Source organism: Kogia breviceps, chromosome X (assembly GCF_026419965.1).
Source record: "Kogia breviceps isolate mKogBre1 chromosome X, mKogBre1 haplotype 1, whole genome shotgun sequence".
NCBI lineage: Eukaryota > Metazoa > Chordata > Mammalia > Artiodactyla > Physeteridae > Kogia > Kogia breviceps.
Genome location: NC_081330.1, coordinates 3,602,112 through 3,620,181, shown reverse-complemented (window position 1 = coordinate 3,620,181; position 18,070 = coordinate 3,602,112). Strand labels below are relative to the sequence as shown.

The 18,070-nt window shown below is 54.4% G+C and overlaps 2 protein-coding genes across 5 annotated transcripts in view; one reads left to right on the top strand and one right to left on the bottom strand.

Annotated features, from left to right (window-relative positions):
- MTMR1 (myotubularin related protein 1) overlaps nucleotides 1-18,070 on the top strand; it is a 520,398-nt gene that overhangs the window by 72,998 nt on the left and 429,330 nt on the right. The window lies entirely within an intron of this gene.
- The window catches only part of CD99L2 (CD99 molecule like 2), a 108,571-nt gene continuing 91,015 nt past the window's right edge, over nucleotides 515-18,070 (bottom strand). For 2 of the 4 annotated variants that reach the window (XM_067023594.1, XM_067023592.1), the window contains 5 exons: nucleotides 9,399-9,437; nucleotides 8,808-8,927; nucleotides 5,516-5,533; nucleotides 4,158-4,223; nucleotides 515-3,044 (listed from right to left, as the gene is read on the bottom strand). In XM_067023594.1, the coding sequence (XP_066879695.1) occupies nucleotides 2,980-3,044; nucleotides 4,158-4,223; nucleotides 5,516-5,533; nucleotides 8,808-8,927; nucleotides 9,399-9,437 (308 nt within the window). In that variant the 3' untranslated portion in view covers nucleotides 515-2,979. The remainder of the gene's footprint in view (nucleotides 3,045-4,157; nucleotides 4,224-5,515; nucleotides 5,534-8,807; nucleotides 8,928-9,398; nucleotides 9,438-18,070) is intronic. The other 2 variants (XM_059051117.2, XM_059051120.2) reach the window with 1 other exon arrangement.

Genomic DNA, 18,070 nt, shown 5'->3' with positions numbered 1-18,070 from the left:
GGGTGCTCTTTTACTACAAGGCCGCTGTGGCAGGAAGGCGCCACCCACCGCAGCGTGAAGCCCTGCCAGCGGCCCCCGCACCTTGCTCGCGCTCTCGGTTTGCAAGGCGCGCCGTGTGACAGGCGCATATGCCTCGTCCGCAGCAGAGCACGCTGCACGCGCGGCCCCGCTCCGCTTTCTCGGGCTCGAACAGCCACACACGTCACCCGCGTCGACCCCGGCTACTGGCTTTCTTTGAAGAAGGCAGAGCAGTGGGCTTAGGAGTCGCGAGTTGGGGGCCTGCCTCTGCCCCTCCCTACCCCCGTGACACGGGGCACGGCCTGAGCTCCTGTGCCACGCAGGGGACCGCCCCCGGGAAGCCCGACACGGAGCCGCACAGCAAGAGGGGAAGTGCAAGAGCCCTAACCCTCTTGAGAAAGGCCCTCGGCGGGCGGGGAGGGGAAGGAGGTCGCCTCCACATAATTAATTAGGAAAAGACAGCATCGCTTAACAGAGGGAGTGCCTTCACACACCATCAGAATACCGGGACCTGTTAGGTTCCGTTTTGTTTAATGCAGACACGAGAGAGCTTACAATTCACGATTAAACACGAGCACAGATAAAGTGCTGGGGATCCTGAGGTCAGCGTCTGCCTCTTCTTCCTCAGAGAACTGGTACTGACCCCCACCCACTCCAAGCAGCCGAGGCCCCGCTCGCTGGGTGCCACGCGGGGAGGGTGCCCAAGCCGGCTAGGCTGCCCTGCCTCCTTCCCCCAGGGGCGCGGAGTTGCAAACACAGCCCCCTCTCCCCGCCCCCTGTTAGGCTTACGGTGATCAGACACTGTCAGCTGGCCTTTCTAGCTCACTCACTGTCTCCACTACCACCCGGGCTGGGCCCAAGCCGGTCGATGCAGCCTCCAGGTGGACACACAGCTACAAGAGCCCCTGGGCATCAGCCAGCGTCGGTCCCCCACACCCCGTCCCCAGGATGTGAGCCCTGCAAACGGGTGGGTGAGCGACTTTCAAGGCCTCTCCGGTCAGTGGCATAGGGCTGCGTGCTGGGCCACAGAGGGCACCGAGATAGACGAGAAGAGCGCGACGGGTCTCTCTCAACCAAAGTCAGTGCTACTGAGAAAATGGATTTGCAGAGGGCGCCGACTTCACATCACACATAGGATTTCAGGACCTTCACCATCAGATGAACCTCACCGCAGAGCTAAGGTGGCCCACCGGGGGCACTGTGCCTGGCCACGCCCAGAATCCCATGGGCCACGTCACTTCCTAGTCATTGCCGTGACTCTTGACTTCTCTATCAATGTCCAAACGTCCCGGTGGCTAGGAGGGAAGCATCTTACCACACACAAGCGCTGCCTCGTCTCCTCCTTTAAAACGGCTGGGAACGTTGGTGAGCAGCCCTCCTAACGCGATGAGCTTCCGCGCTGCCCTGATCCCTCCCCAACTCCTGTTACTCAGGACACGGGCCCTCCCTGGGCCCTGAGGTCACCCCGTTTTGCATTCATAGCTTGCTGTCACCTAAAGTCCCTCAGAGCCACCACCAGCCCAGCAGCAAGGGGGTGGGGACATCAGCCCCGGCCAGCCTGGAGAGGGACGAGTCTGGCAAAGCTGACGACAGCCTGTCCCACGAGAGCAGGGCGAGGAGGTCCTGGAAACAGGCAGACCTCACCAGTGACCCCGCTGCTGCCCACTTCCTGGGGCTCGGGGCCGCACACGCTCCAGCCTGTATAACACGAACACACGAGGCCATCTAAGCTGCGGGGTCTGTTCAGATGGCAACTGTCTCCCTAAGAAGTCGGAGTGGCCTCATCCCAACCTAGCGGACGTGAAGGAGCTGACACAGCAGTCCTGCAGCACGTGAGGCTGGATTAACAGGACCCCGCCTTCCCGCTGACTCACACGATATTTCCAGAAGTGCTCTCTGACACCGCAAACTCATTATCCATAGACAGTGCCTCTGGACTCTAGCTCAGCCCGAGAGCAGCGCTCCCAGGATCAGGACCACACGTGGGCCTGACAAATGTTCCAGGAAGGCAGCTCTGCTCCAGCCAAACACGATGGCGGCGGCCGCCGGTCCGGGTGCCCGCGGGCCCCCACGCGCTGTCCGTCGGAGGACAGGCAGGATGACTAGAGACTCACCGAGTCAGGTGAGCTCCCACAGCAAAAGCCAACACCCCTCTCCCCTCCCCTCCCCTCCCCACCACGTACATCTTTAGGCAAACGACGGGCATGCTTCGGGCTCTGATGCTCATTCTTGACGTCTGTAGCTTTTGCTACGAAAGCAAGCACACACGCCCCCAGCCCCAGGAGAAAACTCACTGCCACAGCATAAATGATCCCTCAAACTAATCGTGTCAGCCTGGAGACCACGTCCAGTCCCACGGCATCATATGGGAATTAGGCCTGAGAGCCACAGCCTCCTACACATCCAGAAGATTCCTGAACTCTCAAGGCAGGGATACTGTGACATGCACGTTTTCACTTAAATGAAAAGCCACCACTTGCACCAGCTCTTGGGAAGCCCAGCGGCCTAAGGGCTGGAGCTGGAAAGAAGGACGGAAATAAAAACACCCCTGGGTATGGCACGTGAGCGGTGTCACCCGGCGCTCACCGGTGTGCTCCTTGCGGCTGGAAGCCGCCCAGCGAGGCAGTGCAGCGTGGAGGGGATGGCAGGGCCCCGGGTTCAGAGTCTTGCCCTGCAGCACGCGTGTCCTCTGGCCGCCCTCCGCTCGGCCTCCCCCTCCCCAGCTCGCTAAGGATTTCCGCAGCAAGGCTCTCCGGAGGCCCTGCGGCAGGGCGGGCGCACGAGCCAAACTCACGAACAACCAGGGCTCGTCCGGAAAACTGAGAACGACAAGAAGCCAATGACATCGAAGGAGCAGCGTGGCAGCCGTGGGTCCAAACGAAACAAGGAGCTGGGTCCCAAGCAGCGGCCCTATGTGCCCACAGCCTGCCTGGCGGAGCGGGGCCTCGCGTCCTCAGCCCCTCAGATCTGGGGCGGCTCCGGCGGCGGCGGCTCCACGGACTGCGTCTGCAGCGCTGAGTATTTCACTAGGGACAGGAGAAACCTGTCAGGATGGAGTCATGTCCACCCCACACGAAGACACAGAGACACCGTCGTGTCCTTCCCTGAGCACGGAAATCTGGTTCCCCGTGTGTATGTCCCAGACAACTGGCCCCTGGCACCCGCTGTGGCCCTGGAGACGAGCTCGGCCTCCACTTCCTCATCTGTAAAGTGGGAACGGTCCCGGCGCAGTGGCTGGGCGGAGTTCTTTCGATCTTTTTTTTTTTTGGCCACACCACGTGGCTTGTGGGATTCTCCGTTTCCTGACCAGGGAATGAACCCCGGGCCCCGGCAGTGAAAGCACGGAATCCTAACCACTGGATCACCAGGGAACTCCCAAGGAAGGAGTCCTTGAACTAAAGCACGTAACACAGCGCCTGGCCCGTGGTAGGTACCAACACCGTGGTGGCCAAGAGTTGAAAACACGAGTACAGTGACTGCAGGTGTAGAGGCCCTTTGCCCACGTCTGAAATCCCGGGCTAGCGAGTCCACCTGGCATCCTATCCTAAACGACCGGATGGGGCCCCGCACCCACGCAACCCCGGGCGGCCCCTCTGGCCGCAGCCTCAGTGCCCAGCGCAGCAAAGGCACGCCTGGGCTCCTGTCTCTCCCGCCCGCCCCGGCCTGGAAGCCCTTCCCCGGCCTCGGCTGACGACAAGCGGCCTGCTCCCCTCCTCCACGAAGCCTCTCCTGGTCGCCTCGTCGGCATTGTGGGGCCACAGGCTGCATCTGCCTCGGGAGGTTGGCCGCTCCAGGCCGCAGCCTGGCGTCGCGCAGCCTGTAATCACTGGTGGCTCAGCGCACCCGGCAAGGGCCTGACGACCACAGGACGGCAGTTTTCAGGTGGAAAGGGCCTGGGTCTAGATCTAAAGGACCCCCACAGCTTCCGTCGGCATCTGGCCGGCGCGAGTCTGTTTCCGCGAGCGGGGAACAGAGGCTGAGCCCGCACCGTGTCCCTGGCGTCACGTCCCCACCGTTCTGGCTGGAAGTTCTACAAACGGCCACCTCTGAGCGTCCCTGCTTTCCTAGCCCAGCTCTGCTCGGTGCCGGGCCCGGCCGCTAGGAGGCCTGCAGCGACACGGGGACCCGGAGGTCCTCACCTTGGGGCTCCTCACACACAACGGCCTCCAGGTTCTCCCCCTTCACGTAGTCCGCACTGAGGCCCTCTGCAAAAGGCAAAGGGCAGAGTCGGTGACTGACGCGGAAGCAAAGGGCCCCGGCCGTGAGGGAGGACTCCTGACCAGGCCCTCCATTATGGTGAGAAAGCCCAGCCCCCCCCTTGACGAACTCAGACCCCTGCAGCCTGGGCCACCCAAACGTCTCTGGCCCCTTATCTGAGCGGAGAGCGGCCGGGAACGTGTCACTCTGCCCTGGACTTCTCACCCTCCTCCTCAGATGCGGCCCCGACACCCATCCCCGTTGGCAGATGCCACCACGGTGTGAGACTGCGGGCCGCCCAGCAGCTCCGCCCAGCAGAGGGGCACCCGACGGCAGGGCTCAGCGCCACCCCTGGGTCCACGTGCTGGCCCAGGAGCCAGGGAGGCAAAGAGGGAGTGACTGATGGAGAGGGGGCGGGGCAGATGGCCGGATGGGCTCCCCCGGGCAGCAGGAAGAAGTCTGTCCCGCCCCCAGAGCGGAGGGCTCAGGACCCACGGACGGCTGCTCTGGTCTAATTGAGTTATTTGGGCTTCCTCCCCACCTGCATTGAAGAGGGACCTGGGGAGTCTACAAAGCACCCTCTGCAGGCCAGCACTCAGGCCACTGAGTGGACCCCAGCCCTGCCGCTGCTCGGGGACACTCAAGAGGCCATGTCTTATCCCTGGATAAGCCGGGGACTGGAAGCCTCATCAGAGCCCTGGGTCTGTGGGAAACTCGGGCCACAGTTCTAACCAACCGACTGAGCAGGCGGCAGCGTAAGTCACCCCGCCATCCCGGGCTGCATTCAGGCTCCTCACGTAGAAGGGACGCCTGCCTGCCCTGGTACTCGCTGGGCTCAAGGCGGGCACCAGATGGGCCCAGGAAAAATGCGGGTGTCGCTTGGCGGCAGGTGTGGGGCGGGATGGGTGACGGGGCCGGTGGAAGCTGTTCCCAGAGGACGGGCCAGGGCCAGGAGGTGCGCCCTGAGCCTCCCGATTTCTGCGCAGCTGCCAAGCCGGCATGCGCCAGACTGTCTTCTGCCTGCGGGCAGGGCTCTGGTTGCTCCACACGGATGACCGCCAGTGGGCATCTGAGTCCCGAACAGGACCTCCACGCCCGCCCCAGCACCCCAAAACGCACGTGGAAATTACAGATGGTCATGGTTTCAGCCAAGTCGGTGAGCACCAGGGAAGGGGACGGGCGTGGGGTGGAGAGTGGCGACAAGGAAGGAGAGCAGTGGGGAGGGGAGGGCAGGGGAGGACGATGAAGTGGAGAGGCCAAAGCAGAAGAGGAAGGTGAGTAAGTCAAAGCACGTCGTTACCTTGACCTTCTGCTGCATCTGAAGGCAAGACACAAAGCTTAGGACCCTGGAGCAAGAACTCAGCCCCCGGCAACAAGCCACGTGGGCTTTCCACGCGACACGCCGACCTTTGGCACTGAGGGCAGAGACGTGGGGGGCAGAGGGTCCCCAAGGCCGGGACCCCTTTGGTGGCAATCGATACCGTGAGCGCCTGCGCACCACTGTGGGATCAGGCCCTCCCAGCAGTCACGTGCCATCCCCCAAGGCGTCCCCGTGCACCGGGTGCAGAGCAGCTTCTGCTCGGCCTTCCCTGACTTACTTCCAAGGAGACGGCTGAGGCCACTCTGGACAGCCGCTTAACAGAAAGCGTGGGCATGGGAGGTCCTGTCCCCCAGCTTCTCAGGGGATTAACCACCCAACGGACGTCCATGGGGGCTCCTCCTGATGCCAGCCCAGCCTAGGTGCCAGGGACGCACCAGTGGCTAAAACACACACAGGCCCGCAGGGAGAGCGGCGGGCTGGGGGTGGGGCAGCGGCCGCGGACACAAGCCCGCCCGCCCCGGCGGCGGCACAGCGGGCCAGCAGGGGGCGCTGCGGCGGCGCGCAAGGCAGAGACACCTCGGCGGGCCCGCAGGCGGGGGGCGGGGGGGGCGAGGCCGCCTGGGAGGGTGGCCCGGGCCTGAGGGAAGCGGGCTGCTAGGGGAGCGGCTGTGGAGAGGCTTGCGGGGACGGGGCCACGGGCGGCGAAGACAAGGGATGCGGCTGGAGCCGAACCATGAAGGGCCGTGAACGTGAAGCTCAGGGCTGGGCCGGGAGGAAGTGTGCATCTGAAATGGATCCCGCCGGCTGCTCAGAGCGGGGAGAAGGGTGGGGGAGACCGGGGCAGGCGGGGCGCTGATGGAACCATCCAGATGGAAGACCAGGGCGGTGGCGGTGGAGAGGTGCGGCCTCAGAGCAGAGCTGCGCACGAGCCCCAGGGACGGGGACCCCGCTGATGTCACGTCAGGTGATGGAGGACCCAGGAGGCCCCGTGGGATTCATAGGGGAGGCGGGAGCGGATACAACGTACACACTCGGAAGGAAATGCTGGTAGCACAGCGGGGCGGACACAGAAGCGACGGGGGGCTTTTTCAAATGTGGGGATGCACAGCACTCAGTTCCCTTCTAAGGAAACTGGGGGGGATGGTGGTACTCTCACGAGTGTCCAGCTGAGGGGCTCAGGACAGTGTGGGTTTAGCAATGACGAGGACATCACCGACAGACTAAGGGGAAAGGACCACCCACCCTCAGAAGGAACGGGGGGCTGGGAGAGGCCCGCAGGTTCCTTGAGCTTCCTGGGAGCCCCCGTCATCCCTGCAAGCACGCTGGGCCCCCTGGCCTGCCCCCCCCCGCACCCAGCCCAGCAACATAACAACACCCTCACCTCCAGGCCAGCCCCCAGACAGAGAGGTCACATCAACATCCTCCAGCCCTGCTGCCACAGGGCTTTTCACTGTCAGCCACACCCCTTCTTTTTGGTTTGTTCTCTCCCAAACACCACATCCATCGCTCAACTCTATGTACCAAGGCCTTCATGTCCTCACATTTTATTGGGTTTTGCCCGCTAATCCAGTTTGCAAAACCTCACATCTGTCTGTTTCAGGAAACAAGTGTGAAAATAATATACTTTCACCTGAGTTGCCCCCACTGGGACAGACAGACACAATCCAGACATCTATTCTTGGCTTTGGACATCTACCTCTTTCTCCCTCCTTGTTCCCATCTACTGGCACCCCTTCCCTTCTAGATTCACCGCTTCCCGTCTTGAGTGAGTTCCTTCAACAATCCCCTCAGCCACTGTCTCCTCAGCTATAAAATGAGGGTGCCTGGCACGGCTGCCCCATCGGGCTGTGGGAGTGCCCACACCTAAATGACAAGTGCCCTTTAAGAGACAGAAGATGACACAGACACAGAGGAAAAGGCCACCTGAAGACAGACGCAGAGATTGGAGTGATGCAGCATAAGCCAAGGGATGCCTCCAGAAGGAGCCAGCAATGCCGCCACCTTGATCTTGGATTTCTGACCTCCAGAACCATGAGAGAATAGATGTGTTGTTTTAAGTCTTTTGAGCTGGGACAAGTGATAGCTGTAAGGCCAGCCCAGCCTCCAGCTGTGCACTCCCTCTCACTCTTCCTGCTCACATCACTCTACAGCCAAGCTTTTGGCATGACAGAAAGTGGGTGGGAACTCAAGCAGGGCAGCCAGGAACAGCTGTGCAGGTTGTGCACTGAGATGTGAACCCTGTCCCTGGAGCACTGCTCTGCACAATGCAGAGGGCAGCAAAACCCGCACACAAAGCATTCTGGGACCCAAGTCGTTTCCTGGGAAGCTCAGGTCCAGGCTAGAATTAAGTGCAGAGGCCCAGAGCAAGGGAAGGGGAAGCCTCACAGGGGATGGTCCTGAGCTGCAGGAAAGAGGAAAACTATGGCTGAGTCGGGGTCTCTCACTTGAACTAAAAATCACCTGTCTTCAACCAGAGACACTCTCGGCAAACAGCGACACATCGACACTGTGCTTATGAAACCATCGACAATGGCATCCCCACGGGGCTCCCCCCGACACGGGGCTCCCCCCGACACGGGGCTCCCCCTGACATGGGGCTCCCCCCAACACGGGGCCCCCGTGGGTGGGCTTCTCAGACACATTCCATCTGTAACTATTCAGTTCACACACCTCGGATAGAGTCACAGCTACAGCCTAAAATGAAAGCCGCCTGTGTTACGAAGCTGGTGTGTAAGGGGGGTGGACCACACTCTCCTCTTCCTTTAAAACAATTCATGATTCTCTGGCTCACGGGGAGGAGCGGGGGCACCCAGGCAGCGGGCAGTGGCTCCTTGGGCTCTGAGAGGGAGGGGAGGGCTGCCAGGACCTCCGAGGTCCCGGGGACGCCTGCCTTCTGCCTCCGAAGGGCCCACGTCCCCTTGGGTGAGGTCTGAAGCCACGTGGATATCCAGGGGCTCTCCTGTTCTACGAGAAGGCCAGGGCTCAGCCTTGGAAGATCAAGGTCATTGGGCCCAGCCCAGTCCTCTCTCCCAGGCCGCTTTACACTTCAGTTTGGCCGAGGTCTGTCCCCAAGGGTTTACAAACTGCAGCACCACCGCCACCTCAGCCCGGGGACGTCTGCTGAGGAGGTGTGTTGGGCAGGCTGTGGAAGGTTCCTGAATCTTAACTTGCTCGGGGCTCTGCCCCTTCCCCTCCAAAGCCCTGGCCCCCCTGTTCACATCGAGCAGCGGAAGGGTGTAGCTAGAGGCGGCCGCAGGGCAGGTCCACTTACGCTGAATGCTGAAGCAGAACTTCTTCTGCTGGTAGGAGATATAGCTGGAGACAGCGCCAATCAGGGCCATGGCCAGAGCACTGGCCACGCCGGCGATGGTGCTGGTCTCTGCCGACACGCCTGGGGGATGGAGAGAGGTGGGGTCAAGCCCACGACGCCGCAGGGATCGGCTCAGGCGCCTGGGTCTCCTCTAGCCAGCGAGCTAAGCTTGTTCTAGGGCCCGTGACCCCCCAGCCAGTGTACGGGGCTGCGCCACTTATACCGTAGGGCGTAAAATGACACAGCGTGCCCATGGGTCTACCGAGTACTTCCCGTTTTCCGTAAGGATTTCCATTTTGAGCGGCTTGAAAGGTGGCCGTGGAGGCGCTGCAGCCTCCACCCCGCCAGCTGAGGCCCAGATAGGCCATTGGGCTGCCCCTGGGGCCACTGCCCCGGGATGCAGACCTTCACGCTTAATTCCTTTAAATGGCTGCATTCCTCTGCCCGCGGCCTCATGGACGGGCCTCTAGCAGGAGCCGTCACGGGGGGGGGGGGGGGGGTCGCGAAGACCAGTTCTGAGATGAAAGCAGAAACCTCGGGACTCAGACTCACCGGATCCTGAGTCGTCCCCGCTGCCATCCTGGCCGGCACCTGCAGAAAGGACAAGGGCCGTCAGTGTCCTCCGTGACCACCAGCTCGGGGTCGGGAGGGACAGCCCCTCCCCGACTGGCTGAGCCTTCTGGGTCCACCTCTGCCCCAGGCCCCGCCAGCACAGCCCCTGTAGGCTCTGCCCTGTGACTGTAGCAAGACCTGCTTCCTTATGCCTGTCACCTGCCAAAGCCCAGGTGGGACGTTTTATTTTTCAAGTGACAGCGACTGTGCACCGAGAACGTGTTACATCGTGGCTCTTCGCACGCAGTCCGCTGGGGCAGGTGCACCCAGCAACCATCCCCAGCGATAGCGCAGGGAGCAGAGGCGCGCAGGTGGGGGACTTGCCGGCAGGTGGCAGAGCTGAGCCCACGCCAGGCGAGCCTGCCTCTGAAGGGTAACACCACATGGGTCCCATGCATCTGGTGTCCCCTGTAAAGTATATTTCTCGTTTACCCAATTATAGAAACACGGTTATGTTAAAGCTTTGTTTTAAAAAAGGCCGAAAGACTAGCATAAAAATATTTCATCATCCTACTACCCAGAGAGATTTACAGGTACCATTTCCACTTCTTTTCCTCCTGTCCTTTCGCCCTTTACCTTGGTGTCCTTCAAATGCAGACGCTTCCGCTCATGTAACTTAGGCACACATGCGGCACCGTTATGATAAGCTACAGGATTACGTGGTAACCAGGAGTGTTTTTAAGGGCCGTCCACCTCTGGCTTGGCTTATAGTTTGAGTTGTTCTTGCAACATAAACCAATGCAGGTGGACAGTCGCCTACCTAGGATTTTGAAATTCAAAAGGCTCTGAAATATCACGGAGATGGAGAACAGATCAGTGGTTGACAGGGGTTAGTTAGGGAGGGTGAAGACGGAGGGAGCTGGCTGTGATGAAAAGAGGAAAACGGGAAGGATCCTTGTGGTGACAGAAGTGTTCTTTTCTTGACTGCAGTGCTGGTCACACAAACCTACATGTGATAAAATGTCACAGAACAAAACGGACACGCACGCACACACACACACACACACACACACACAAACCTACATGTGATAAAATTTCACACACACACACCCTGCCCAGACAGCAGCTCCCTAACACACACACACACACACACACACACACACACGCACGCACACACGCACACACACAGCAGCTCCCTAACAAGCAACCGGTGCCATTTACGACATTACTTAGCCTTGAGCACTCCCTTCAGGGCGCCCTCTTCTTCGCAGACACAATGCTCATTCGTGGAGGGAGCCCAGGGTTCTGGGGGGCAACTGCTCTAGTAGCTGCTAATGGGGAGGCTGGGGGCGCAGGGACTCTCCGTACAATGTGCTCAATTTTGCTCTGAACCTAAGATTGCTCTAAAAAATAGAGTCTTTTTAAAAAAAAAAAAAAAAATAAGAGCCTTGGGGGAGAAAATGAGGTTTGCTATGTTCCCACCTGGGACTGAATCCTTGAGTTAAATGCATTTTCCAGACATCCGTGATTGGAAATGAATGGTTATTTACAAAACAAGGAGCGCTGGCATTTTCAAAAACACAATCACTGCTGTTGGAGGAAGCAGAGCAGAGAGGGGGGCATGAGTCGCCCTGCGCATTAACGTGTGAGCAGCGAGGTCACCTGTGAGGACTTGGAGTCCGGCTGCGCTGGCCCATCGCTGGTCCCTTCCGCTGCGCCGGAGGCGGCTGTCGTCAAGGGGAGCGGCTACCCCTCCCAGGCGTCCTCTGCTGACGCGTTCATGTCGCTAGATTTCCAGATAGGAATGAGCAATGCAATCCACTCTTTGGTTCACCTTGAGCTGCGATGAAGCTGCGTGTTGCCAAGTCTCCCTTTCCTGATTAATTCCTGATCATGAGGATTCACAACAACTTGAACCTCACAATCTGCATGGCCAGGAGCTATGAGGGTGTTACATGAAATGTAAACAGGAAGGCCGCCCCCCCCCCATCTCCAGGGGCATCTGGAGAGCTCTGGCTCCCCCTGGCTGTCGAAAATATTCAAATGCTCAATTCTTCGGCCTCTAAGAATCCCTGACTATCTGACCATCTGTGATTCGACAAAAGCGTTTTTCTAAGAAGATGACAAATAAATGTTACTCCCTCCTCAAAAAGAAATGTGATCCCATCCTGTGGGTCACTCACTGCTCAGATGGGCACGTGCGCCGAGATACTAAGAGGTTAAAGAACAATTGGAAAATAAGACCCCAGTCATTCTAGATCCTTCCATCCCTTCTAGTTGCATGAGCCTGAAGTAAAGTCGGCCACCAAGCCTTGCCATTGGAGTTAGCCAAGCCAATGGCGCGGTTTTGATCCCTATTTGGCCACTGAGCTCCATTCACTTCCCCTGAGCACAGGCTGAACCCAGTTCCTTTACGGAATGCATGCCATGCAAAAAGTGGTATCGGGACAACTGATGACCCACTGGCGTAACAAATTTATCCAAACCAACACCACCAGTGGAAGTAAGTTTCCAATAAATATAAAATGGATGAAGCCATAAAAGCACTACGAGAAAATGTAGGACAACATTTATATTGTCTTGGGGTGACGAATGGCTTTCTAAACCTGGCCCTCAAGCCAGGAGCCTGAAATGGAAAAGATTATATCAAAAGTCAAAACTTCCGTACTAAAAGCACAAGAAACGAAAGGGAAAAATGGGTAAATTGGACTCTGTCAAAATTAAAAACCTTTGTGCTTCATGGGACATCATCAAGAAAGTGGAAAGACAGCCCACAGAATGGAAGAAAACACTGGCAAATTCTATATCTGACAAGGGATGAGTATTGAGAATAAAGAACTTCTACTACTCAATAAAAAGGCAAATAATTCAATTTTAAAATGGACAAAGGATAAGAAGACAGTTCTCCAGAGAGATACACAAATGGCCAGGGAAATGCAAATCAAACCCACCGATGAGATACCACTTCACACGCATTAGGATGGCTGGAATCCACAAAAGGTAAACAGGTGTTAGTCAGGAGGTGAAGAAACTGGATCTTTCAGACAATGCTGATGAGAATGTAAAATGCTGCTATGGAAAACAGGTTGCTGGTTACTCCCAAAGGTAACCACACAGAGTTACCACAAGACTGAACAATTCCACTTCTAGATATATGTACCCGAGAGAATTGAAAACACCTGACCACACAAAAACTGGTACACCGATTTCATTGCAGCATTAGTCGTAAAAGCCAAAAAGTGGAAACCACCTAAAGGTTCATCAGTTGATGAATGGGTAAATAAAATGTCTGTGGAAGGTATGAAAAGAGATTAATAATCCCTAATGTAAACGGAGCCCTTACACATAAATGAGTAGCAAATGGGACAATGGGCATGAATAGGCAATTCACATAATATATTAAGAGTGTCTAAGAAGACAGAGGTGAAAAGTGTTTCACTTCTTGGATGCAAAGAAATGGAAAATTTAAACAGGATAGCATTTTGTACTGATCAAATCTGTGAAGATTACACAACTAAAATACCCAGTGAAGGTGAGTATATGAGCAAACAGGCAGGTGTTTCCTTCCTATTGGTGGAAATGGCGGCTGGTACAATTGTAATGGATGCCATGTGGCAGTACACTCGAAGAGCTGCATCTTAAAAAATTTACACCTCCTGTGACTCAGCAGCTCAAGTTCTAGGAATTTGTCTGACAGATAATTAAGGTTTTATACATTTGGCAATGAGGAAGTTCATCCCAGCACCGTGTAGAGTGGTAAAAAGCTGGAGGAGAAACCCTCTCTGTACAAATATAGGCCCTGGTTAAAGAAGTCACAGTGAAACATCATTATGCAGTGGTTGACGTGATTTTTTAAAGGACTCCCTAATACAGAAAAAGATATTCAGAGTATTATTGAATTTTAAAAACTGGTTTCAAAAAGGCAACACGATCCCATTTTTGTAAAAATATTTACGAATACATACTTTATGCATAGAAAAAGTACTGTGAGCATATACTCCCAATTATTACTAGTGATTCTCCCTAGATGGTAAAATAATAAACAACTATTTTTCGTAGAATTTTTCAAAGAATGTTTAAAATATGCAAGCCTCACACAAATCTATCCACATCAACTTCCCCACAACTGGAGAAATAGTTCAAAGAAGTTATTTCACAGGTCACTGGCAGGACCTGCATTTCCATGGACAATACGTTTTGTATCCTCACCTGCCTTCTGAGTTCACAATTATACATCGCAACTACACACCGAAGAGTCTAGAGTCGCCTTCTATTGTACTAGAAATTCCCCGGCACAGCATATCTCCGATTACAATTTGCTTTGAGTATAGACACCTATACATGTAGATAGTTATGGAATGCCAGAGCTCTAGGGACCACTGTCATAGCCACAGTGACCGCCATAGCTGTAGAGACTCTGCCACCACAGCTCAAGGGACCCCATAGCTAGAGTGCCCACCATAACTATAAGGGCTCCTACAGCTATAGTGACCACTATAGCTCCAGAGAACACTGTAGAACAGGAGGCATTACCCTGTTGTCAACAGAAATGTTACCTCAGCATCTTCCAACATAAAAGACAACAATGCACACATATTGACACATAGGTTGCGACATATCAACCTTGAGTCACAACAGCCGCATGCCTGTCAGACAGGGATGCAGTGCACCGACGTGTCCCTCACTGACAACAGTGCAATTCCAGGCTCACAGCCAGTGCCTGACACGTCTGATTTGCCACGGGCATGGGGAGCCACGTGACAGTGGTAGGTAATAGGTAGAACGGCCGAGGGGGGCCGTTCAAGTGTTTCAGGACCTTTGTAAGTATGCTAGACTTCCAGCAGCCACAGCTAGGAGTTTTAGATTTTTTAAAAAAATTATCTTCATTATTAAAAAAGTGGCAGCAGGAAGGCAAAGTAAAATTTTAAAAAACTGAAAAATGAATAAACCAAGAGGGACAAACACTTGCTTCAAATGACCCATGGTTACAAAGTCAAATCGAACTGAAGAGGCAGCCAGAACACGGCCCCCTAGGCTAACCGCTGGGGATGCCATTCCTCGCTGTTCCAGAAAGTCTCCAAGGCCCAGATCTCCTCCATCCCCCACCTCAGGGAAGAGAACGGTCACCCTACCCTCTAGATAACGTGACAGGTGCCCCAACCCAGCACTGAGCTGTACACCCCACCTACCTATGGCAAAAGCTCCCAAGACACCAGAAGTTATGTCAGAGACAAGCCCTGTGTTCACGCTGCACTCGTGTGTGCGTGCGTGCGTGTGTGTGTGTGTACGTGCATGTGTGTACATGCAGGGGCTGCACGTACAGCCCCTGGGGGCAGGGGCTCTGAGGGAGCATGTGGGTTTTTTCACATTCTAGAACACTAGAACCAGAGAGCTGTTCTTCACATCTGAAACATCCTATTTCTTCATGTCATGAAAGCTGAAAAAAAACCCAGAAATGGGTCCATAGAGAGACATGGAAAGGGCTGTCTGGCAGCGAGTCCCTAACTTTTTTCAGCTCCCAATAGAAGGCAATGTTTCTGGGGTAAGCCCTTCCACTTAAGCTCTTTTGCCATGATTACGTTCCCATCGAGACCCAATTCCCTGTTGCAGGAGATCAACTGAATGGCTTGGAAGGGACCATGACAGGGCCCAGATATTTCGAGATAGTGACTGTAAATACAGTAAACATGGGAGAGGAACGATTTCTTTAGACTCGGGAGGGAAAGTAGATAAACACAACATGGTATATCTATACAAGGGAATATTCTTCAGCCGTAAGAGGACATGAAGTAGTGAGCCATGCTGTAACGTGGATGAACCTTGAATACATGCCAAGTACAAGAGGCCAGACACGAAAGGGCAGATGCTATACGCTTCCACTTCGACGAGGTACCCAAAGTCGTGAAACTCACAGGGGCAGAAGGTAGACTGGTGGCTATTAGGGACCGTGGGGAGGGGTGAGTGGGGCACAACCGCTCAATAGGTGCACTTGCCCTACGGGAGGCTCTGGAGAGGGGTGGCCGGGCACTTTCAATGATTCAAATGGTACATGTTATGTATATCGTACTACAATTAAAAAACAATTTAAACCCAGTAAGGAACCCTGGGGGCCTGGAAGACTCTAGAAGACTGGAGGTTCCAGGCAGGGAGCAGCAGAGGCCTCAGCAAGGCTTCCCATGCATGGTATTAGAAGAGAAACAAATGGAATGGAAATTCAAAGGCAGGAAGCACTCTGCTGAGTGTGTCCAGGCGGGCGAGACGAGAGGGGAGAGCAGAGGAAGCTGTCTGTGCAAAGCCCTGGAAGGCAATCCAAGACCGAGGCTCCTGGGCACCAGAGGCTGCAGCTGGATGGAAGGAGCACTGCAAAGAGCTACGGTCAGTTACGTGGCCACAGCCGGAAACAGCTTCTCATTCAAGCCTGGGAAGTACAGGTGAGGGGTTCCCGCTTCACACAGCTGGAGGAGAACATCGACATCTCTCTAGAGGTATGGGTTTTGACTCTTGCCTCTGGTTTTAAGAACTACATGCTCTGGCCTCAGAAACTACCATCTAGGAGTAGAAAGAATGCTCAGTCTGGTTCTAATATGAAATTTTCTTTTTTGACTAAAACCAGTGATGCAGTATTTTCTGCTAATGACATCCCTGCTTCCGTCCACGCCGTTTCCTAGCTAAGGACAGACACCGGGAGCCAGAGGAAGATCAGGTAAGGCGTTCGCTTCATGAACGGGGCTTCCGAGTACTTCTCCGCTGCACCCCTGGCCCTCACAAAACCACCCGGGGGAGAGCTGGGTTCACAGAGCAGACGTCTAGAGTTCACCTCCCGTAAGAGCGCACACTTACCCACCAGTTACATGAGGGGCACAGCCTCCCTCACTGCTCCCTTTGGGGCCCCAAGGAAAGCATTTCATGCCGCGATGCCATCGCTCATGTGGCCCAGAGGGTCGTCGGCCTAGCCAATCAAACGTGTCGCTCTTCATGGGAAAGCGTGGGCGGGGGAGGGGGGAGCAAAGCCAGGTGTTTGGTTCATCCTGGTCCCCTTCACTTCAGGAAAATTATATTGGGGGTGTCAGGGATACACAAGGATAAAGGTACCTGCCTTCAGGTACCCAATATAGCAGGAGTGAAAAAGCTACACGTGACTCGGTGTGACTCAGTTATGACAGGGGCTGTGCTGTACCAGCAGGATGACAGAAGTTGTACGACAACCAAAGGGGCGAGATGGGCGCTGGGCCACAGGGCCACAGAGGGGAGGGGCCTCCAGAGAGGAGGGGATCCCCTTAAGGGATCAGTATCAGTGGCTGAGCATTTGCTGGACACGAGTGGGAATTCATCTGGTGGAAGGAAGGCACTTAAACAGAGGAACAGCACGTGAAGGCGCAAAGATAGGCACGGACCAGCTCGTTCACACGTTTGGAGGCGAAATGAAGCTGACGGTCTAGGGCAGAAAGATATGCCAGCAGGATAAGGGGCTTGAACTTATCTTAGGGGCATTAGGGAGCCACTAAAGAGACTTGTTGTTGTTGTTGTTTTGGCTTAAAAATTTTTTCCCAACAATTAAGAAAAAGTTCAAACGTTCAAAAAAGTTGAAAACGCTGCACAGTGAACACTCATATATCCACCATCTGGATTCTATAATTAACAGTTTACATTATTCACTTTATCATATGTCCATCCATCCCTCTATCCATCCAATCGTATTCTTGTGATGCATTTCCAAGTAAGTCTCAGACATCTGTATGCGTCACCCATACACATATTATAACCTAGAGTTCCATGTTTGCTCGTGATTCCTTTTTTAAGGTAAGATTTACATATAATAAAATACTAGTCTTACATGTACCACTTTGTAAGTTTTCACAGATGCATACACCTGTGAAACCCATACCCCCACTGAGATACAGAATTAACATCAGTCCAGAAAGTTCTCTCGTGTCCCTGGCCAATTAATCCCCATTCTCACCCCAATGCACAGCAGCCGTGGATCTCATTTGTACCATTAGAAATTAGTTTTACAAATATTAGAACTTCACATGACTGGGCTCATATAGTATGTACTGTTTTTTCCACTGGCTTCTTTGACTCAGCATAATATTTTTGACATTTATTCATGCTATTCTGTGTATCAGTAAGTCACTCCATTGTATGAACATATATCACAATTTGTCTGTACCCATTCTCCTATTGACAATTAGGCTGTTTACAGTTTCTTTTGTTGTTGTTTTGCTATTATAAATAAAGTCGCTTTTAGAATTCTGTTATAAGTCTTTTTTGGATATAAGCTCTCATTTTTCTTAAAAATAAGTGAAATTGCTGGGTTATTGGGGAGGTCTATGTTCAGTTGTGTAAGAAACTTTACATTCACATCAACAATGAACGAGCGTTCCAGTTGCTCCACTTACACACTAACATTCGGTATCTGTCAGTCTTTCTGATATTAACCATTCTGGTGGCTGTGTTGTGATGACTTATCATGGTTTTCATTCGCATTTCCCCAATAAAGATTTTGAGCATCTTCATTTTGAGCAACTTCATATAACTTCTTTTATGAAGTGTCTCTTAGGCTTGTTTTTTAATTGGGCTATTTGTCTTTTCATTATTACACAATAGTTTTAAACAGAGGACTGACAAGATCACGTTCCTGGTGATTCTCTCTGGCAGCTGCATGGAGGACA